The 19,519-nt window shown below is 43.9% G+C and overlaps 1 protein-coding gene and 1 long non-coding RNA gene across 4 annotated transcripts in view; one reads left to right on the top strand and one right to left on the bottom strand.

Moving 5' to 3' along the window:
• QTRT1 (queuine tRNA-ribosyltransferase catalytic subunit 1) overlaps nt 1–19,519 on the bottom strand; it is a 51,931-nt gene that overhangs the window by 11,073 nt on the left and 21,339 nt on the right. For all 3 annotated transcript variants that reach the window (XM_087947041.1, XM_087947040.1, XM_026688809.2), the window contains 2 exons: nt 17,978–18,116; nt 11,246–11,324 (listed from right to left, as the gene is read on the bottom strand). In XM_087947041.1, coding sequence (XP_087803167.1) covers nt 11,246–11,324; nt 17,978–18,116 — 218 coding nt within the window. The remainder of the gene's footprint in view (nt 1–11,245; nt 11,325–17,977; nt 18,117–19,519) is intronic.
• Nucleotides 11,951–18,827, top strand: LOC148128872 (uncharacterized). The gene is made up of 2 exons (XR_015745928.1): nt 11,951–12,113; nt 16,085–18,827. It is a non-coding gene; the product is annotated as an uncharacterized LOC148128872 (long non-coding RNA).

Raw genomic sequence — 19,519 nt, 5'->3', positions numbered from 1 at the left:
TTGGGCGCCCTATCCCTCGGGCGCGCACACAAGTGCCGGCAAGTATGCAGGCACCAATGGTATCTGGCAGTAGCTGCAGCCCTCCAATCCCTTGGATGGTGCATTCTGGGGCAGCGGAGCCTGTGCAGAGCAGATGAGTTTATTCTCAATCCAAGCAGCAGATGGAGGCAGAGACACTGGGGGAGGGAGAAGGCAGGTGATTTGGATGTGCTGCATGGGCTGCGGAAAAGCTAAGAGTTGGTGGGGTGGAGTGGCCAGCCAGCCATAGGAGGCTCATCTGCGGCACCAGCAGCAGATGGGAGGCAGGCAATCCTGATGCACCATCTGGGATGCAGGCAAGCCGAGATGTGAAGATGAGTCTTCCATGGCTTCCTGCTCCGACCCACCAACTCTTGGCTTTCCCACGGCCTGTGCAGCGCATCCAGACCACCTGCCTCCCCCCCCCCAGTGCCTCTGCCTCCATCTGCTGCCGGTGCTGCTATGAGAAGACAAGCCTCCTGCAGCCGGTCACACTCCAGCCCATTGACTCTCGGGTTTTATAGCCTGTGCAGTGCATCCAGACTGTGTGTCTCCCCCGCCTCTGCCTGCTGCTTGAACAGGTAAACAACTCACCTGCTTGGACAGGCATGCTCACTGCCTCCTGTGCTGGCCATGCCCAACCCTTCACTGAGGCTTATTTTTGGGTAGGGCTTATATTAGGTGCATGTTTAAAAATTAGGCTAGGTCTTATTTTGGGGGTAGATCTTATTTGCAGGGAATCATGATATATAAGTCATACAAAATGCCACACATGTTCCATGGGCTGCCCATCTATACTATTATAAAGGATCTAAACATGTTTGCATATAAAGGATCTAAACACTATTTGCATATTGTCCTATAGCACAATGACATGTAGGTCAATTCAGCCTTTCTGAATTGGAGTTCCATAAGAAATTGCTAGGGCTTCTGCATGGTTAAAAAAAGTACACACACATTTTTGAACTTGAGCGTTTCACAATTTTAGTACAAATTTTGGAAATGTATGTTTTATTATTTTTATATGCCACCCATTTTGCTGTCAAAAATGACTGGGTTGCAACTCAGCTGCCAACCTGCTGCTTTGCTGTTGCTGTAAATGTTGTAAAACATGGACTGTGTGGGTTAAAAATGAATTATATTAAATTTTTATATTTTTTTTAATTTTTATGAAGGGGTCCTTCAAGACTGTTACATTGCTAATGGGAAAGGAACCAAGCTATATTGTTGGAAAAAAAGGAAACAAGGACTTTCAATGGTAATTTTGCATTAATTCTTTCTTTTTTCAGATATTTTATTCTTACTAACACAATACACCATTGGAAATAAATTACATAAAGGGGCTTAGTACTGTCATCAGGATAGCTCTCCAAAACTTAAACAAATCTGTTTCAAATTTGGTGTCAGTAAAAGAAAGTTTGAATTTGAAAATGAGTCAAATCCAATTTTTCAGGAAAAAAAAATCCCTCAATGCCCCCAGTGTGAGAGGCCCTTGGTAAGAGCTGCAGACTCCTCCATTCTAAGCGCCTCTGATGATCTGACTGAATGTATGCAGGTGTCCTGTACTTTCCCATGCAAACATACATACAAACACGTACAATAGGAGCTCAAAGAGACAGCAAAAACCCACATACAGATGCAACATATGATTTCATACCACAGAAGAATGGGCGTTGGTTCTTACCTGACACGCCATTTTTCTGAGGCCGTGAGGATCATCCAGTGTGTGGGAGGTGCTCCAGTCTGCGTCGTTGTAGGCTGAGCTTAATTACTGAGGAACGCCCGCCCTCCGTCACGTGGCTCCCTATGCGTTCCCCAGTTTGCGCAAGACGAGAGTGAAGGAAGGTCGCTCTCCCATCCTCCTATGCTAAAGAGTTCATTGGCGAAACAAGTTCCCACCAGACGGCAAATCTAAAGCAGGGGCTGGATGATCCTCACGGCCTCAGAGAAATGGCGTGTCAGGTAAGAACCAACGCCCATTCTCCTGAGAGCCGTTCGGATCATCCAGTGTGTGGGACATACCAAAGCTTGGCTGTCCCACGGGGGGACTCCGTCTGGCCCTGCAACCTCTGAGGTTCCCTAAAGACTTGCTGAAGGACTCGTCTACCAAACGAAGCCTCCGCCGAGGCAAACGTGTCTATCTTATAGTGTCTAATGAGAGGAGATGGGGATGCCCAAGTGGCTGCCCTACAAATGTCGGAAATTGGAGCCTGAGTGGCCCAAGCTGCCGAGGTGGCTGCACTTCTGGTGGAGTGCGCTGTGATCCCCTGGCACTGGCAGGGCCTGGGACAAATAGGCCTTGGCAATAGTAGCCGTAATCCAGCGGCCGGTGATAGACGGGGACACCTTATGGCCTAGTGAATTGGGCTGGAAGAAATAAGGATTCTGATCTCCGGAAGGGCTGAGTACGTTTAATGTAAACGCATAGGGCCCGCCTAACGTCCAGGGTGTGCCAAAGCTGCTCCCTTCCCCGAGAGGGATTGGGGCAGAAGTTCGGGAGTGTGAGTTCCTGAGCCCTATGGAAGGCCGAGATGACCTTGGGCAGGAAGGTGGGATCCGGTCGGAGGACCACCCGGTCGGCATGGAAGATGCAAAGGTCCTTCCTTACCGACAAGGCTGCAAGCTCTGATATTCGGCGGGCGAAGTAATAGCCACCAGGAACACGACTTTGAACGTTAAGAACTGGGGTGAGGCCTCCCTGAGGGGCTCAAAGGGATGTTTAGTGAGGGACACCAGGACCCTATCAAGATCCCAGGTAGGATATCGATGTACGGTTGGTGGACAAGTTGGTGGCTCCTCTGAGGAATGTCCGAATACGAGGGTGGTGGGAGAGGGAACCCAGATTATCACAGGCAATGACCGTTGAGAGAGCTGCGACCTGACGCTGCAAGGTGTTTGTAGAAACCCTTTCCTCAAGCCCTCTTGGAGAAGCTCCAAGACTTGAGCGATGGGAGGTGAAATCGGGTTGACCTGGAGACTATGGCACCACTTGCAGAAGCTATTCCAAGTGGCGTCGTATATACGGGTTGTTGAAGGCCGCCTGGCAGCTAAAATGGTAGTAATAACCTGGTCAGAAAAGTGTTCGCTTTTTCAAAACGCTCCCGCTCAACCTCCAAACGGCTAACTGGAGCCACTGAGGGTCCGGGTGTCGGAGGGGCCCCTGGGAGAAGGATATCCTGTTGGAAGGAATTTTCCAGGAGGGGCCACCGGCAAGTTGCGGAGGTCCGCAAATCAAGGGCGCCTGGGCCAGAGGGGGCCCCTAGAATCAGCTCCGCTCTCTCGGAGATAAGCCTCTGGATGACTCTGGGAAGCAGGGCTAGTGGAGGGAATGCATATCGGAGCCCTGTGTGCCAGGGACACGGAGGGCGTCAGTAATTCTCGGCCCCGTGGGAGGGGTACCTGGAGAAAAACCTGGGTAGTTGTGTGTTGAGCGGGAGGCGAAGAGATCCACCAATGGAAGACCGAACATCCTGGTCGCCCCCTGAACAGTAACGGGTGGATGCGCCACTCGGACTGGTCGACCGTGGTCCTGCTTAGCCAATCCGCTTGAGAGTTTGAGTCCCCTGAGATGTGTTCGGCTTTGAGGGAGAGGAGGTTGCGCTCCGCCTAACGGCAAGGTGCTCGGCCTCTCTCATCAAACAGATGGACTGGGTGCCCCCTGTTGGTTGACGTGAGCCTTGGCGGTGACGTTGTCCGTGGGTATGAGGACATGCCGCCCGCATACGTGTGGGAGGAAATTGCGCAGGGCCAAGTGGATCGCGCGGAGTTCCAACCCGTTTATACTGTATTCCCGGTCTACCTGTGACCATCTGCCCTGTGTTCAGAGGGAGTGGATGTGGGCGCCCATCCGGACAGGCTGGCGTCTGTGGTGAGGGTGAGGCGTTGGGGCTCCTTGAAGAAATGGCCCTTGTTGATGGTGGGACGGGTCCACCAGAGGAGAGACGTGAGGACCCTTGAAGGCACCTTGACTGAGGCCTTTGAATTGCTTCTGCCGGCCCGCTGGAACGGGAGCAGGAAACACTGTAGGGATCTAGAGTGTAAACGGGCCCATGGAACAATGGAAATACAAGAGACCATTTACCCAGTAATTTAGACAATCCTAAAATTGTTACCTTCCTTGATCACCTGATATGTTTGATGGCTTCCTGGATGCTAAGGAATCTCTCCGAGGAAAGGAAAACTTTACCCTGAACTGAGTCAATGACGGCCCCCAAGGGGGTGATCCGTGTAGATGGTGACAGTTGGCTCTTTGCCAATTAACTAGGAAGCCATGGTCTTGGAGGGCTGAGAGAGTAGCTCTAAAATGCCTCTCTGCGTGGGTTTTGGAGGGAGAGAGGATGAGGATGTCATCCAGATAACAATGGAGGCGGACCGGGAGGTTCCTGAGGTGGGCCGCCAGGGCCGCGAGGCCCTTGGTGAAGGTTCCCGGGCCGAGGCCAGCCCAAAGGGAAGGGCCACATATTGGAAGTGGCGATGGTTGTAGCAGAACCTGAGGAATTTGAAATGGGAGGGCCGGATAGGGATGTGAGGTATGTCTCGGAAAGGTCTATGGAGGATAGCCAATCCCCCTGCCGGATGCTGAGTAAGATGGACTGTAGGGTGTGCATCTTGAAACTGCGATAAACCAAATAATGGTTAAGACGTTTCAGGTCCAGAATGGCCCTCCATCCACCAGAGGATTTAGGGACCACGAAGAGGTGAGAATAGAACCCCTGTCCACCGCTGGGATGGTGGGACGGGTTGAATGGCCTGTATGGTGAGGAGATGACGGATTGCTGAATCCATTAGGTTGCGTTTGGAGGGGTCCCTTGAGGGGGGATGCCATGAAGAAGTCAGGAGGGGCGCGCTGGAACTCAAGCGTGAGACCAAGTCTAACAGTATCACGGACCCAAGCATCAGAAGTGGAGGGGTCCCATCGGTCGGCGAGGTGCCAGAGGCGGCCGCCGATGGGAAGGGAGGGACGGGATCTATCTACGCCGGAAGGGCTTCCCTCCTGAACCCCTGGAGGGGTGCCTGTAGCCGCTGCCCCTCCTGTTCCTGTCACCCGGATCGGTTTGGTCCTGGGGCTGGAATGGCCGGAAGGAATGGCCTAGGGTACCTGGGCGGGAAGGGGGACTGGTAGAAGGGACGGGAGGAACCTCTCCGAAATGGCTGAGGGGCTCTAGATTCTGACCTCCGAAAAAGAGGAGGGAGAAATTTTTTCTTGCTTCGGGTTTCAGAAAGCAAGGGGTCCAAAGCAGAACCCAATATTTTGTCCCCCCTTTATGGGGGGCGTGGCCAGCTTAACCTTGTTTTTTATGTCCGCCTGCCAGTGCTTGAGCCAGAGCAGGCGGCGAGCTATGACGTGGGTTGTTATTGCTTGTGTGGAAAACTTAACCGCATGGTAGGTGGCATCGGCGGAGAACTCTGCCGCGGCCATCAATTTTGCTACGTCCTGTTGAGCCCTAGTGTTGGAGGGGGAGACGTGCTGCTTCAGTTGACGAAGTCACCGGATAGAAATCTGGTGAAGAAGGAGGCGGCAGTGGCTGATCTAATGGCCCAGGTGTCTGCTTGATGAGCCCTACGGAGGGCGAGCTCAGACCTCTAGTCCTCGGGCTTTAGGGCCTCTAGAGGATCACTGGGGACGACGAAGAGGCCAGGCCAACGATGGGGTCATTTACCCGGGAGAATTAAGTAAGTCGCAGAAGCTTGACTCGAGGTTGAAGAACCTCTTGTCCAGGCTGGATGGGGCGGGGGGGCCCTAGTGGAATTCAGCTGGTTAGAGACCAGGTCGTGAAATAAGGGTGGGGCCGGGATTACCACCGCCTCCACCACGGGCTGTCTAAAAATGACATCCTCCTGGCCTTCTGCCGGGGAGGAGAGAGTCAAGGAGGGCTGCACGGACAGGCCAGAAATAATCCTGGCTTTGAATAACAGCGACTTGAACATGTGTGGTTTGAACAGTCCCGTAACAGTGGGTTGGTCCGGGGTAAGGCCCTCGTCCTCGGACATGTCCCCCTCCATGGGGTCTACCTCCGATAGGAGCTCCTCTTGGTGCATAGACCCCCATTCCAATTCCTCCTCCACCCCAAACTGATCTTCCATGGCCTCCTCCAGATCTCTTTCTGGAAGAGGGCTGCCCCCTTGTAAAGGTACCTGACCATGAAAGGGATCCGATCTGGGCGAGGACCTGACAGATGGCGGATCGAGTTCGGACGCCAATGAGGGGGGACCGGACCTGACCCTCTGCTGAAGGCCCTCTGCTATCCCCTGGCGAATGGCCCATTCCATCCAAGCCTGCACGTGTGCAGGAAATCTCTGGTGTGACAGCCTCCTCTGGGCGCAGGCCAGCGGCCGTGGGCGTGAATGTAGCTTCAGGAGTCCGTCTGGTCGATGGACCGGGAACCTGTTGTCCCTGGGATGGGCTGTGCCTGGAGAGGGAGAACAAACTGGAGGAGGGGGGGAGGAGGTAGAAGGAGCTGAGGGCAGGAGGGTTGGAAGAACTGCTTGTGCCTCTCTAGATCGCCTGTCAAATTCCTTCTCTAGAGCCCTATGATGTCGTAGGGCGTCTCTCTGAGAAGCCTTGGAGGTCTCCTTAGGGGCTTCCTTAGGGGCTTCCTTAGCCTGTTTGCGCAGGTGATAGGATTTAGATTTGGCCTTCAAAGAAGGGCGCTTTGTTGAAGTTGTCATCTGCCATTATAGAGAAAGGACTACAATACAATTTTAAGGGCGGTTGGCTCGCCAAGGGTTCGACCTACAACAAAGGCCGGGTGTCCTTTCAGCTGGTCCACACCCCCCTTTTGGAATTTAGATGTATAAATTCTATAATATAGCAGTTGGTCTAATTATTAAGGTTCTGTGCACCCCAAGGCTTGGCCTCCAGTGGGTGCTGTAGGAATTCACAATAAGTCTATATATGTGTATGTATATACATATATATATGAATCTAGACCTGCAAGATGCAGTTATACAGTTGAGATCAATAGTAATATTATTACTGTTACTACTATTATTACTATTATTACTGATATTATTATTATTATTATTGTTAATATTATTAGTATTATTAAAATAATATTATAATTATTATTATTCTATGATTCTTCTGCTAACTGACACCAATGTTTCGAATTAGAACGCCTGAGGCTGTAATGAGGCCTCTGGCAGCTGGAGCTCCCAGACAACAACCGGGAGGGATAGGCTGCTAAATTCTGCCCTGAGCCAGCTGCGGAAGGCCAACAATATTGTCCAAATTCACAGATTAATCAATCGGTCCTCTGGCTGAGGGCCTGTATGTAAAATCAGTCACTTCGCAGCACAACGAGGCCTCAAGAATGGCGCCCGACGCGCGGCGGTGCCCAAAAAGGCGGCCGCCCACGCTCCTGCAATTACGGGCTGCTCAGGGCTGAGTAGGGACCTCTCTGGCACCTGGAATGCCGAGAGAAGGTAGTTAAAGCTGTTCCCCTACTTGCTGTAAGCGGCGTTAGCGGTGGGGGAATGCCAGCAGCGCTATCTGGCGCGTTTAAACAAGCCAGCTGCGATCGCGGCGAAAAGAATGGCAGGGAAACGTCCGAATTGGGGGGATTGGCGCCGAGCGCTAAAGCCACCCGTTCTACAACCCCAGGGGGCGAAGAAAACGTGCTCCCCTTGTATCTCCTATACGAGCAGGCTAAGGAAGGAAGGATTGTCCCTTTTAAATCAAAAATCAAACCTGAAAGTTAATAGCTTGAATCGGCCAGAGAGAGAGAAGAATTACACAGCCTAATCTCACGTAGGCTGAGCGCAAACTGGGGAACGCAAGGGAGCCACGTGACGGAGGGCGGAGCGTTCCTCAGTAATTAAGCTCAGCCTACAACGACGCAGACTGGAGCACCTCCCACACACTGGATGATCCGAACGGCTCTCAGGAGAAAATACAGGTTTTTCTTATGGCTACTGCCAACCAAGAGGCTTGAAAAAATTCCTAAAGCCATGTACTGCATGATGAATTGCAGTGGCGCAGTGGTTAGAATGCAGTACTGCAGGAGAAAGGAAGTGACATTGTGGCGACTCCAGCAGCAGGATAATGGAGCTCTCTGCTCCCTGCGCTGGCTTCTGCATGTTTGTGGGCTCTGAAAGGAAGAGTGGTGAAGCAAGGAAGAGGCGCCTGGTGAGGTTTCAGGGGAAAATGCAACTCCTCTGTAGACCCCCGAGGCTTTTGCTCTTCAAGCCACGTCGTGAAGGGCGACTAAATGGCCACCACACAGTCGGAGACAGCTTCAATCTAAGAAGAGTGCAGGAGTGGAGACAGTGACAGTATGGAACTGGGTGAGAAGAATTCTTTTATTTAATCATAACCCTGAAAAAGAAGATTCAGAAAAGGGCTCAGAACTATCTTTAATTTGGCGGCGATTGTTAATGTGAGAAAAATACAGGGAAACAACTTGGGAAAAACAAAGAACTTAATCTTTAAAATTTAAATGGAAAGGAAATAACTTAAATAATCTTTTACAAAAAAGAATCTACAAAATTGGAATTGGTGATTGTACAGGGTTAATGGTGGATAAGCATTACTTAAAATGCTGTAATTGACTGTGGAAAAAGAATATAACTAACAATTGAAAATATTGATAAATGTGACAAAAGGTCAAAGAAACATTTAAAAAGGTGGAAAGTGGAAGCTGATATAAGATCGCCACCTGCTGTTAAAAGAAAAATCCTGTAGATCCCGACAACCTGACTGTCAGGTGGTGCTCCATTCAAAATTCAAGAAAGAAATACTTAGACTCCTTAGATTAGAGAAAAGATATCTTTTACTGAATATGAAGTCGTAGCAACCATAGAATTCTGAATCTGAGAAATTAGGCGTGCAAATCACATATACAAAGTGATGGAAATGTTCCCACCCCCAATAGTTCAAATGAGTCTTCCAATTAAAAGTTGTGAATGTGGACATCATGTGGACATCTTCAGGTGGTGATGAGGCCTCTGTCCGTTGACTTTGGCATATTTTGATAAAGGTTTGCAGCTGCGCAGAGAAAAGAAAGCTAAGCGAGAAATAGAAACGTAAGCAGGAATTTATACTCCCCCCTCCTCATTTTATACAACACTAGAATGTAACACCTCCAGCTCGCTTTCCAGACTTTACCCCCTCCTCCCCCCGTTACTTATGGCAGCCAAAAGATGCAAAGCAATAGTAGAAGATCCTGAAGGCTGACACTGACATATTTAAAGTTGAAATTAAAGGAAAATAAAAGGAACTGTATTGTTAAAAGACGCCAGCAAATTGGAATATTGAATTTAAATCAGTGGAGGAATATATGAAGATTTCCCCTGGGATTTGGACATGTGAAAAGAAATAGATTGATGGACTTTGGGTTACAAAGTCTGGTGGATATTGAACTGACAGAAGGGGGGAAATTGTTGGTTTAAATAAAGTTGCTGGATAATTGGATAGAAAAATAAAACAAGCAATAAAAATGAGCAAAAAATGCAGAGAAATAGCATTGGAATTAAAAACTATAAGAGAAATGATGAACAGAAGCATTAATGACTTACTCAGTAAAATACAGAATATGAAAGAAAATTCCAAAATGGTGACTCAAACTACAGAAGAAAAGCAAGAAGTTCAGGCAGAGGAGCCAAACAGACAAGAAACCAGCAAAACAGAGCAGATGGAACAACATACAAAGCGAAAGGGAAAAAGGAAATAAAACTTAAAATGTTAATGATTGAGGTAATAAACCCAGGGGAGGAAATTCTGCGATCTAAGCAACAAAGAAGGGAAATTCAGAGAGAGGTTTTTGAGAGGACAGGGGCAAAAATCAGATAATTGGGAAGAGAAGCAGAGGTATATAACAGAAAAAAGAGGAATGAGTAAGAGAAAGGATCAAAAAATGATAGAAAATGGGAGGCAAAGTAAGAAAAGATTAATAAATACTACGAGAGCAAGAGACAATGGTTAAAGAGGGGAAGGAAAGAGATTCCACACTGAGGCGTTATAGGAGTTAAGATATACAATGATTAATTTTGATAAAATGGGGAAAATGGGAAACCAATACTTATTACCAAAGATACGTAAATTGTTAACTAGAAGAAATACAATGCTGAATATTTTAATTGGAATAAATATGAAATTATTTATTATAAGACTATAATTTAAGATATGTTTGCTAATGATCCCATTATGATATGTAAAATTAATATAAATTATGGGGGAAAGAAGGTCATGTGGAATTTGAGGGAGAAAATATAGATATATATAAAATGTAGTAACAGACAAAATATACATATTGTTATTAGAATGTATAACCTGTTAAATGAACACAAGATGGAAAATATGACCTATGTACTGAAATGAGATTAGAGAGGGACGTGTTAAATATATAACAGTGGCAAAATTAACATTAAAAGGGGATAAATATTGGATAATATAACTTAAGATGAATACACGAATGATTACTTGAATGATATAATTTGTTAAACTTTGCAAATATGACTATTAAGAGAATATGTATAACATTAAAAAGATATTAAAATATACAGATTGATACAAAACAATATATGAGAATATCGAATAATAAAAGCTGGCAACATGCAATAATACTAAATTAGATAAGAAAATTGATAATATGAATATGAAATTAGGGTCATGTTTGTTATTGAAATGTTAAATGACTTGGAACCACAGTGTTCACCCAATGATGTATGTAAAGAAATAAAAAAAAAATTATTTCAAAAAGAAGAATGCAGTACTGCAAGCTACTTCTGCTGACTGTTGGCTGCCTGCAATTTGGCAGATCGAATCTCACCAGGCTCAAGGTTGACTCAGCCTTCCATCCTTCTGAGGTGGGTAAAATGAGGACCCATACTGTTGGGGGCAAAATGCTGACTCTGTAAACTGCTTAGAGAGGTCTGTAAAAACACTGTGAAGTGGTATATAAGTCTAAGTGCTATTGCTATTTTCTTAACTTGTTTGACTCCACAGTAATCCAGACATTGTCTCCCAATATTTTGCAACTGATGAGCTTTTTCTGAAGTCACTTCAGTAAAATGTATATGCTTAAAAACAAAATGAAAGGGACGTGCATGATTAAATGACATAATTTTATTGGCTAGCACTAAGTACACTATGTTTCAAAGCTTCCTGGTAATAGACAAAGTTTACACCAAAAAGCCAAGTCTACAAACCACACAGAAGCCAAGGATTGGGAGATGCTGAATGGATATAATCAAATATAATCAAAGAGTTGATTGACACAGCACAAACCTTAACATGGCATCTTCCACACGCGGGCCACCGAGAGTGCTGCTGATCACATCATCTAATTGCATTATAATGTCAGAGCCTAGGGGAAAAAATACAAGTTAGCTAAGATCAATCAATAGGAAAATGGAGGATGGACTGAATAAATTTTAACAATGTTTAGTTTATATTCTGTTATAAGTAAAATTTGGTTATTACACCTGAGAATATAAAGAAGCCATTTTGTGTTTGCAGTTTGAACTTTTAAAGCTCAGAACAGTTATGAAATATGTTTTCTGCTAGGAATAATATAATATTGCAACACTCTGTACTTGGCATGAGTTAGAGGTATGTGCTGGGGTGCTCTGACATTAAATGTTACATTAAGAGATATTGATGTTTTCTTATAATCTTCTGGAATTTGATGTTGAAACTTGTCTATGAGAGGTTGGAACTTTTTATGAAAACGTTGTATAACATCCGTATATGGAAACAGGAAGTGTTATGTAACCATGTGATTTGCTAAACCTATATAAGCTGTATTCACTAAATGGAAGTGTCTCCTTCCTCCTACAAAATGTTTTTTTTTTCTGGAGTACATACTGCAGTATTTTCCCTAATAAAGCATCCTATGGATCAGATTATCAGAAGTCTGTTGATTCATCTTTATGTACTTCACACAAATTTGGCAAGCTGGCAGCCAGAAGATAGGCGTTTTTTTCTTCCTTTGGACAGATGATTTTTCAGGACTGCAATGGCACCTCTTCACTGGGTTTGTGGAGGCAGTTGCTGGGACTTCCACCTAAGGGAGGGGAAATCGCTCTTAAAACCTTGACTGATAATCTGGTCGTAGGAGCTTGGAACGGCCGAAGTATGGTGCAGCGGGGCTCAGGTGAGCTGAATTTAATTAGTAACTTTGTTGCAACATTTCTTAAATTGTTTTGGGATTGTTTAGAGGGGTCTAATATGATTTCTGTTTCATGTGTGTGTGTGAGTCTGCACTGTTTTTTTCTGTTCTCTTTTCTCCCTGTCATATTTTGTGTTAAGGGGGAGATAGACATTTTTTTTGTTTAACGAGAACAAGATGTTTGTAATGTTCCAGAGTTCCTTCTCCTTTTGGAGAGCTGGTTTTGGCTGCTGATATTTAAGTATTAACCCCTGCTGAGTGATACAGATCGTACTTTGTATGGCTGGAATGGCTGAATTATGTTTGAAACTGTTCAAATTTAGAGTGTGTATTGAGATGTGTATTGGTTTGAATGCCTTCAAAGCTGTGTTAAATAGTTAACTGTTGAATATTTGCATTGTCTCTTTTAATGCTGTGTTGAAGAGTTAGAGAAGTTAGATGCCCAGGTGATTTATGTTGATCTGTAATATGTGGAAGGATCTTTCCCCCTCTTAGTAAGAGATTTTATTAAGGAATATGTTAGCTGTTTATGCTCATCTCCTTCCCTATAATTTGATCCAGCTGTTTCAGATGCAGCTGAGGGGAGAATTTAGGGGGGGCTGTTTCACAGTGTGGTGAAGTGAGCTGAAACATGAGCTAACTTTGTGAGGGAGAGTTGTGAGGATTTTATGTTTGGAATAGTTATAAAATTTACAGCAAAGAAATTTTATTTGTAGTGTGAAATGCCTAATAGTCTTACAGTTGTGTTGCTTACTTCCTCTGTTTTGAGGAATTATAAGCTATCTATGCTGTGTTTGAAAAATGTTCCAATAAGGAGTTTGTTGAAGGTTTAAGCATTTATACTTTTGAGGAGTTGTAGCATCTTTTGGGTTATTTGTTTACTCCAGAAGGGATATAGATATTATACTCTACTAGTATAGTCTACTGCAGGGAATACCTGGTGATATACTGGCTGGAATAGTCAGGGTGGTTTAGTACAAGGTATTAAAACTGATGTGCCACGAGAGTGGAATCTGGGTAGAGGTTTTTTTTAGATAGGTCAGTTTCTTCAGAGAGACACCAGAATACTAAGCGTTAATGAAATTGTAGTTTGTGACAGAGGCCAAGAAAGTTTTTTTTAAGTTTTTTTTTTAAGTTTTTTAAGTTGTGATGACATGAAATCTTGTCAGTTAATTATGTTTTCTGTGTTCAAAGCTGTTACGAAGCTAGAGAGAGAGAGCAGAGATAAGTCAGATGGACTTGGACTTGTAATAGTTAATAATAACAAATTTCATATTCATATTTATCTACTGGAAGTAGATGGAAGCGTCTGGAGAAGGGAGAGAATAGAATTTCTTTCCTGGAATAGAGATAGCTGCTGAAAAAAGTAAGCAGTGTTTTGCTTGTGGCATTTTGTGAGAAAAATTGCCCGGACAAGCGGAGAATGCAGCAGAGGCTGTATACCCTAATTGAAGATTGGGGGGTGGTGGTGTCAAAGGCTTTCAATACTTGTGTCTCATACGGAGTTTTTAGTAAATTTAAAGGTGAGACTGAGGAAGCAGTTGTGTTTTCCTGATAGATACTGTAGCCAGAATTCTTGTGGCTAGGTATGATGTATCTGGTGTTAAGGGAGAGCCTTTTGCTGTTGCTATTGTTGAAAATGTGTCTCTAATAGGAGGACACTTTGAGAGAACATTGGATGTTATGTATATACCTGAAGCAGGTATGAACCTTTTAGGATGGGATGCTTTGTCCTTATTAGGTTGTGCTTATCTTTCTGAAGATTAGTGTACTGTTCATTTATTGACTGATGAACAGAAGAGATTTATAGATCCCATAGTGTGGGAAGTGAAAGGGAATAGAGGTGATTTTGAGTATTGCACCTGTGGAGGTCATATTGAGCCAGTGAGATGGAAGCAATGTGATATTTCCCTGGAAGGGAGATGTGGCTTGAAGCCAGTGATAGAGACCCTGTTAAGGGATGGGCTAATTGAGTCTGCGATGTTACCATACAATATACTTATATTACCTGTAGAGAAACCTGATGGTTTTTGATGTCTAGTGGTTGGTTCACTTGGAGATTATTATGCCAGAATCCCTATACATTGTTAGGGGGAATTCTATATGAATACAGGTATTTTGGTGTGATAGATTTGAAAGATTTTTTTTGGACTTGCCCAGTAGTGAGGGCTGATCCAGATACACATCGAACTTGACAGTATCGATGGTGTGTTTTACCGAGAGGGGTTCTTAGAAAGCCCTAGTTTGTTTGGACAAGCGTAGAGCAGGTCCTTGGGGGTTTTGAACCGCCTGTGGGTATAACAGTGTTACAGTATGTGAATGATGTGTTGGTATTAGGTGAGAAGAAGAGAGATGTTGAGAAAGGTGTAAATGCTTTGTTAGATTTCTTAGGACAATTGGGCCTAAGAGTTTTAAGGAAGGAATTGTATTATGTGAAGTCTGATTTAGGACATTTGATTAGGTATGGAAGAATCAATCCAGAGAGAGGATTGAGAGGATAGTTAGATAATCTATACCGAGAACTCTTGTGTTGAGTTAGTCTGAGTTAAAGGAACCTTTCCATTTGTTTGTAGCGGTGGAAGAGGTGTGTGTTTGTTCTAGCTCAGGTGTGAGCTGGGAAGAAGAAACTTATAGATTTTTTTTTGGTTAACAATTGATGGATTTAATAGTGCATGGTTGGCCTTTGTGTATATAGCTGCTATGGCTATGTTTGTGGGAGGAAGTAGGAAGCTTACTTTTGGAAGTGCTTTAATAGTAAGTGTTTTAATGCAGAAAGCATATGTGGCTTACATATGTTAGATTTTTAAAGCTAAAGCAAAGGAGAATTTGTTTCTTTCAACTGACAGGAATTTAAATTCAGTTGAATTCCTTTTGGGAGAGAGACAGGAATGGGAAGATAGAACAATGCATGATTGTATTGAAGTTCTAGATTTACAGATGAAGGTGAGAGAGGATTTGGAAGATAGCCCAATAGAGGAAGGTATTAATTTGTTGGCGCTAGTAGGAAGAGAAGTTTTCCAAAGAGATTTTGGAAAATAGATTAGCAGATGAAGCTTATGTATGTATGTATAGATGCATGTATGAGAGAAGATAATGGTTTTAGTTCCTGTTTTGGAATGGGATGTAAAACCAGGTTTCATTGATGAAGAAGAGAAACAGATGACGTTATAAGATGTGGAGTATGTAGATTGGAAATGGTTAATAGAGATTGCAGATAGTTAATAAGCCTATTATGAGAGACATAATAGAGAGGGTACATGAAGGTACTTATTGGGGAACACAAGTATTTGTGGCTTTTGTGAAGAGAAAATATATTTGTAGAAGTATGTACATGATAGTTATGCAAGTGAGTAGAATATGTATATATTATGTGTATGATCCTGACAGGAGGAAGGGATTTGGCCGTTTTAAAGAATGTCAGTTGCTTGTACTGTAATGTTAGCAGTGAGTATTTTGAAATATCTGTTGGTGATTGTTGATCATTTGACTAGATGGCTGGAAGCTTTTCTGTGTGCGAGAGCGAATGGACAAATGACTGTGAAGTTAATATTGGAATAGATAGATAGATAGATAGATAGATAGATATGCATTGATAGTGCATTTATATTGATAGAGGTACACATTTTACTTTTCATGTGGTAAAAGGGTATAGGAAAAGAATTGGAAATGGATTGGCAATAGACCTGTTGGGTTTTTTCCTCAGGTGGGGTGAAGAATGAGAACTATAAAACAAAAAAGAAATCGATGTTAGCAATTCAATTACCCTGGATGAAATGTTTACCTCTTAGCTCTATTGTGAGTGCATACTTGTTTGAGAAAAGATGTTGAAATTTCACTGTATGAAATGATGTTTGGAATACCTTATACTGGAAGTGTGGGTATGTCTAGAATTGTACTTGAAGATATTTTTTTAGAAAATATATACAGGGACTGTCCCAGTGTTTTTCTCTTTTAAGGTCTAAAGGACTTTTGGCGCAAATACCATTGTCAGTGTGTGCTCCCTTCAAGATCCAAGAAAGAAATACTCAGACTCCATGGATTAGAGCAAAGTTATCCTTTTACTGGAAATCAAAGTGGAAGCTACAGCTTTAATTCCGAATCTGAGGAATTGGCACGCAGATCACATATACAAAGGAATAGAATTGTTCCCACCCCCCAAAGTCCAAATGACTCTTCCAATTAAAAGTTCTGAATATGATCATGTGGGCATCTTCAGGTGGTGATGAGGCCTCTGTCCGTTGACCTTGACATATTTTGATAAAACTTCGCAGCTGCGCAAAAGGGGATAGAAGCTAGTCAAGAAATGGAAAGTTAAAGACAAGAATTCATACACCCCCTCCCCTTGCTACCCACAGCAAAGGAATGCAAAACACCTCCAGCTCTCTTCCCCTCCAAGGTCCCCCTCCCCCCCCCCGTTGCTAATGACAGCCGAAAGAAATAGCATAGCATAGCACCAGAGAAGATGCAGTAGATAGGATGCAGAAGATATAAGATGTAGAAGATATCTTGAGGCTGACAACCATCATTTGATTTCCGAGTGCATGATTTTAAAAGTGGAGACTGGGTCCTGATAAAGCAGTGGAGAGCTTTGGGAAGCTGAGGCCTATCTGGGAAGGACCATTACAAGTACTGACTACTGAGTCTGCTGTGCGGACGTGAGTGAGGTTGGACACATCATTCGTGCGTGCAGGGATTTGTGGATCCGGTTCCTGTTTCCAGTGGAAGCAAGCTTCGGAAGGACTGGACTTTTTATTTTCTATTTCTTTTAGATAGTGGGGATAGGTCTAGTTTAGCTTAGGTTTGTGGAACTTTGAGATGTGTTGTTGATTATTGGGTTGAATGTAATACATTTTTCTTTGTATTGTTGATTATTTTAAGACATGAAATAATAGATTGTTGTACACAGGTATTGTGTCCTCTGAGTGCGGAAGAAGATAAAGAAGTGGATGTAAGTCCCCAAAGACCGGTTGTAAGTTTTGAAGTGTAAAACTACATAGTTAAGGTGGGTGGGGGCCTAGTCCATTTGTGAATATGATGTGGATAGTGATTATTGCCTTATGTGGGGTAGGTATGGAGGCTTCGGAGGTATTGCCTGGTTATCTATTAACGTGGCAACGGTTATGTTTCCAAACTGAACCCAACAGTATAGAATATGAAGGTATAGACAGTATAGATTATTATGTCTATACTTGAATTTCTGCTGCAAAATCTAACAATGTATAGCGTAGATAAGAAAATTCCAGTGTGTTGGCCCTCTGCCATAGCTGATTCTGAATGATAACAGTACAAAGAGAAGGCTGTTCTGTACAGAATATAGCTTTCGTGAATACCATATAGGGGAAGCAGTGCCCTCAAGCAGGAAGGGCTTGAGCCATTTGAAGGAACTGATAGATAACAAATAAAACATCTGAATGACAGGGACTAGAAGCCAAACAGCTTAGTTAAAGGCAGGTTCTCTGTGCTCCCAATGAGACATTCCAGACAGAACAGTTTCAAATCATAATTTCAGTACCTCTTTCAAGAACTTTATTCCCACACAGATCCATTGCAACCGTCTAATTGGGAGGCTAGCAATGCAGGGGTAACAGTAACCAGATCATCAGAAAAGGGGCACAGTGGATAAATCATTCACTAACAAGAAAACAAGAAATGGGGACTAAGTATGGAAATAGAGTCAAGTAGAGTGTCTATGAGCTTCTTAACTATTTTGTGCAGTTTTATTTTTTTAAAAAAAATTCCTAAACAGGTCATGATGGACAATCATGGAATTAGGGAACTATCACTGCCATTATAAAGCAAAAGGAAGCATTAGTTTAGCTAGTCTTATTATTAGACAAAACAATAATTACCAAGAGCATTCTGTATTTCAATTGATTTTTCTGGTGTTAGCAGAATCTGCTTGCCATCATAAGGAGAACAGAAATGTACTCCTTCCTCTGTCACCTTGGAGAACTCCACCAGAGATACCATCTGAAAACCACCACTATCCTGCAGAAAAAAACACTTTGAAAGGAACTGAGAAGTAAGGAAACTGGCAGTGCTAAATGTGTAATGGTAACAAATATCCCTTCACACATGAGCTGCGTTCACTACTAGCGCTATAAGATGCCCCAATTTACACATTGTACCAAATCAAAAACAAGCAACTATGGCTTAGTACAATACAGTATGTTAAACCAGATTCTTCTGCATACTTCCACTCTGGATTTTATATGGCAGTAATATAAAAATGACTGGGTTCATACCCTGCTAACCCAGGGAATATTTTATACAAGTTACAAATGGTTGGATTTGTAATTGCATTAAACAATAAATTGTGGTTTATTTGGCTTAATGGATGGGTTAGGGCAAAAAGCTCATATTACAGCATTCACAGCATTTGTCTGCTTTGGAAGCCATATTAAAATCTGATGCTCCCATGCTGTCACAATTAAGCCTGGGAAAGTGGGAGGGGGGAATTCATTGGAGTATATCCAGTTAGACATAATAAAATTATTTTGCTGATTCAAGGTCAGGTAGTGTTGCGCATAGTGAAAAGGAAGTTTTACTTTGGGACGGATGGTGATTGGGCCATGTGATGTGGTGATGGGTATAGGGGATGGATTTGTAGTTTTTACTTATTGCAAGGAAGCCCAGAACTTCAGATTCAGGATTCCACAGATGTGCCAGTTACTATCCAAATAAAGGGAACTTTTGAGAGATGTCTGTCTCGGAGTTATTAGTTGGAATGGAGGTTTGCTGGAACACTTGACATTATCCCGAATCTCTAAACAAACTCCAGCATCTCGAAAGACGAAGACTCAGTGAAGATGAAACAAAGAGAGGAAGCTACAGAAGGGACAATGGGACTGGGCACCAGAGAACTAATTGAGACCCCCTGCCCTCATTCTGAAGAATTTTTGCAAGCGATGGAAGCTGCAGAGGAAAGACGAAGACTAGGCCCAAGGAAATGGATTCATGAAGAAACTGCCAGACTGAGCTGAATCCAGAGATGGGACTGGAGGAGAAGCTGCCTGAACACCTTTCCTACTCCAGCCCTCTGAGGACAGCCCACGAGACAGAGCGGAGAAGTGGAGGAGGGGGCGTTGGAATCAGACAACTCCCAAGACTGGAACCTGCTACCTCCATCCCAAAGCCAGTCATTGGTAGGGATCCCAGAGCAATTCCAGCAACTTAAAGTAGAAAGTTATGTCTCACAGCCACAGCCTCTCCAGCCGACCTGGTTCCTAACGCAGCCCACGTTCACTTTCCCTAGTCCAAGACTTGACAGTGGAACCAGCGTGGCATCTGTCAGAGGTGGCCTAAGGATTGGCCCAGCACAGCAGGGCCAAGCAGCAAGTGGGGGACAGCAGATGCAGCCAACATTGGGTACGTCACAACCCCCAATTCCT

This window comes from Notechis scutatus, chromosome Z, assembly GCF_049901735.1.
Source record: "Notechis scutatus isolate UNSWTSFEM ecotype Mainland chromosome Z, rNotScu1.2, whole genome shotgun sequence".
Lineage (NCBI taxonomy): Eukaryota > Metazoa > Chordata > Lepidosauria > Squamata > Elapidae > Notechis > Notechis scutatus.
The sequence above is the reverse complement of the archived record's forward strand: the minus strand, read 5'-3'. Positions and strand labels throughout refer to the sequence as shown.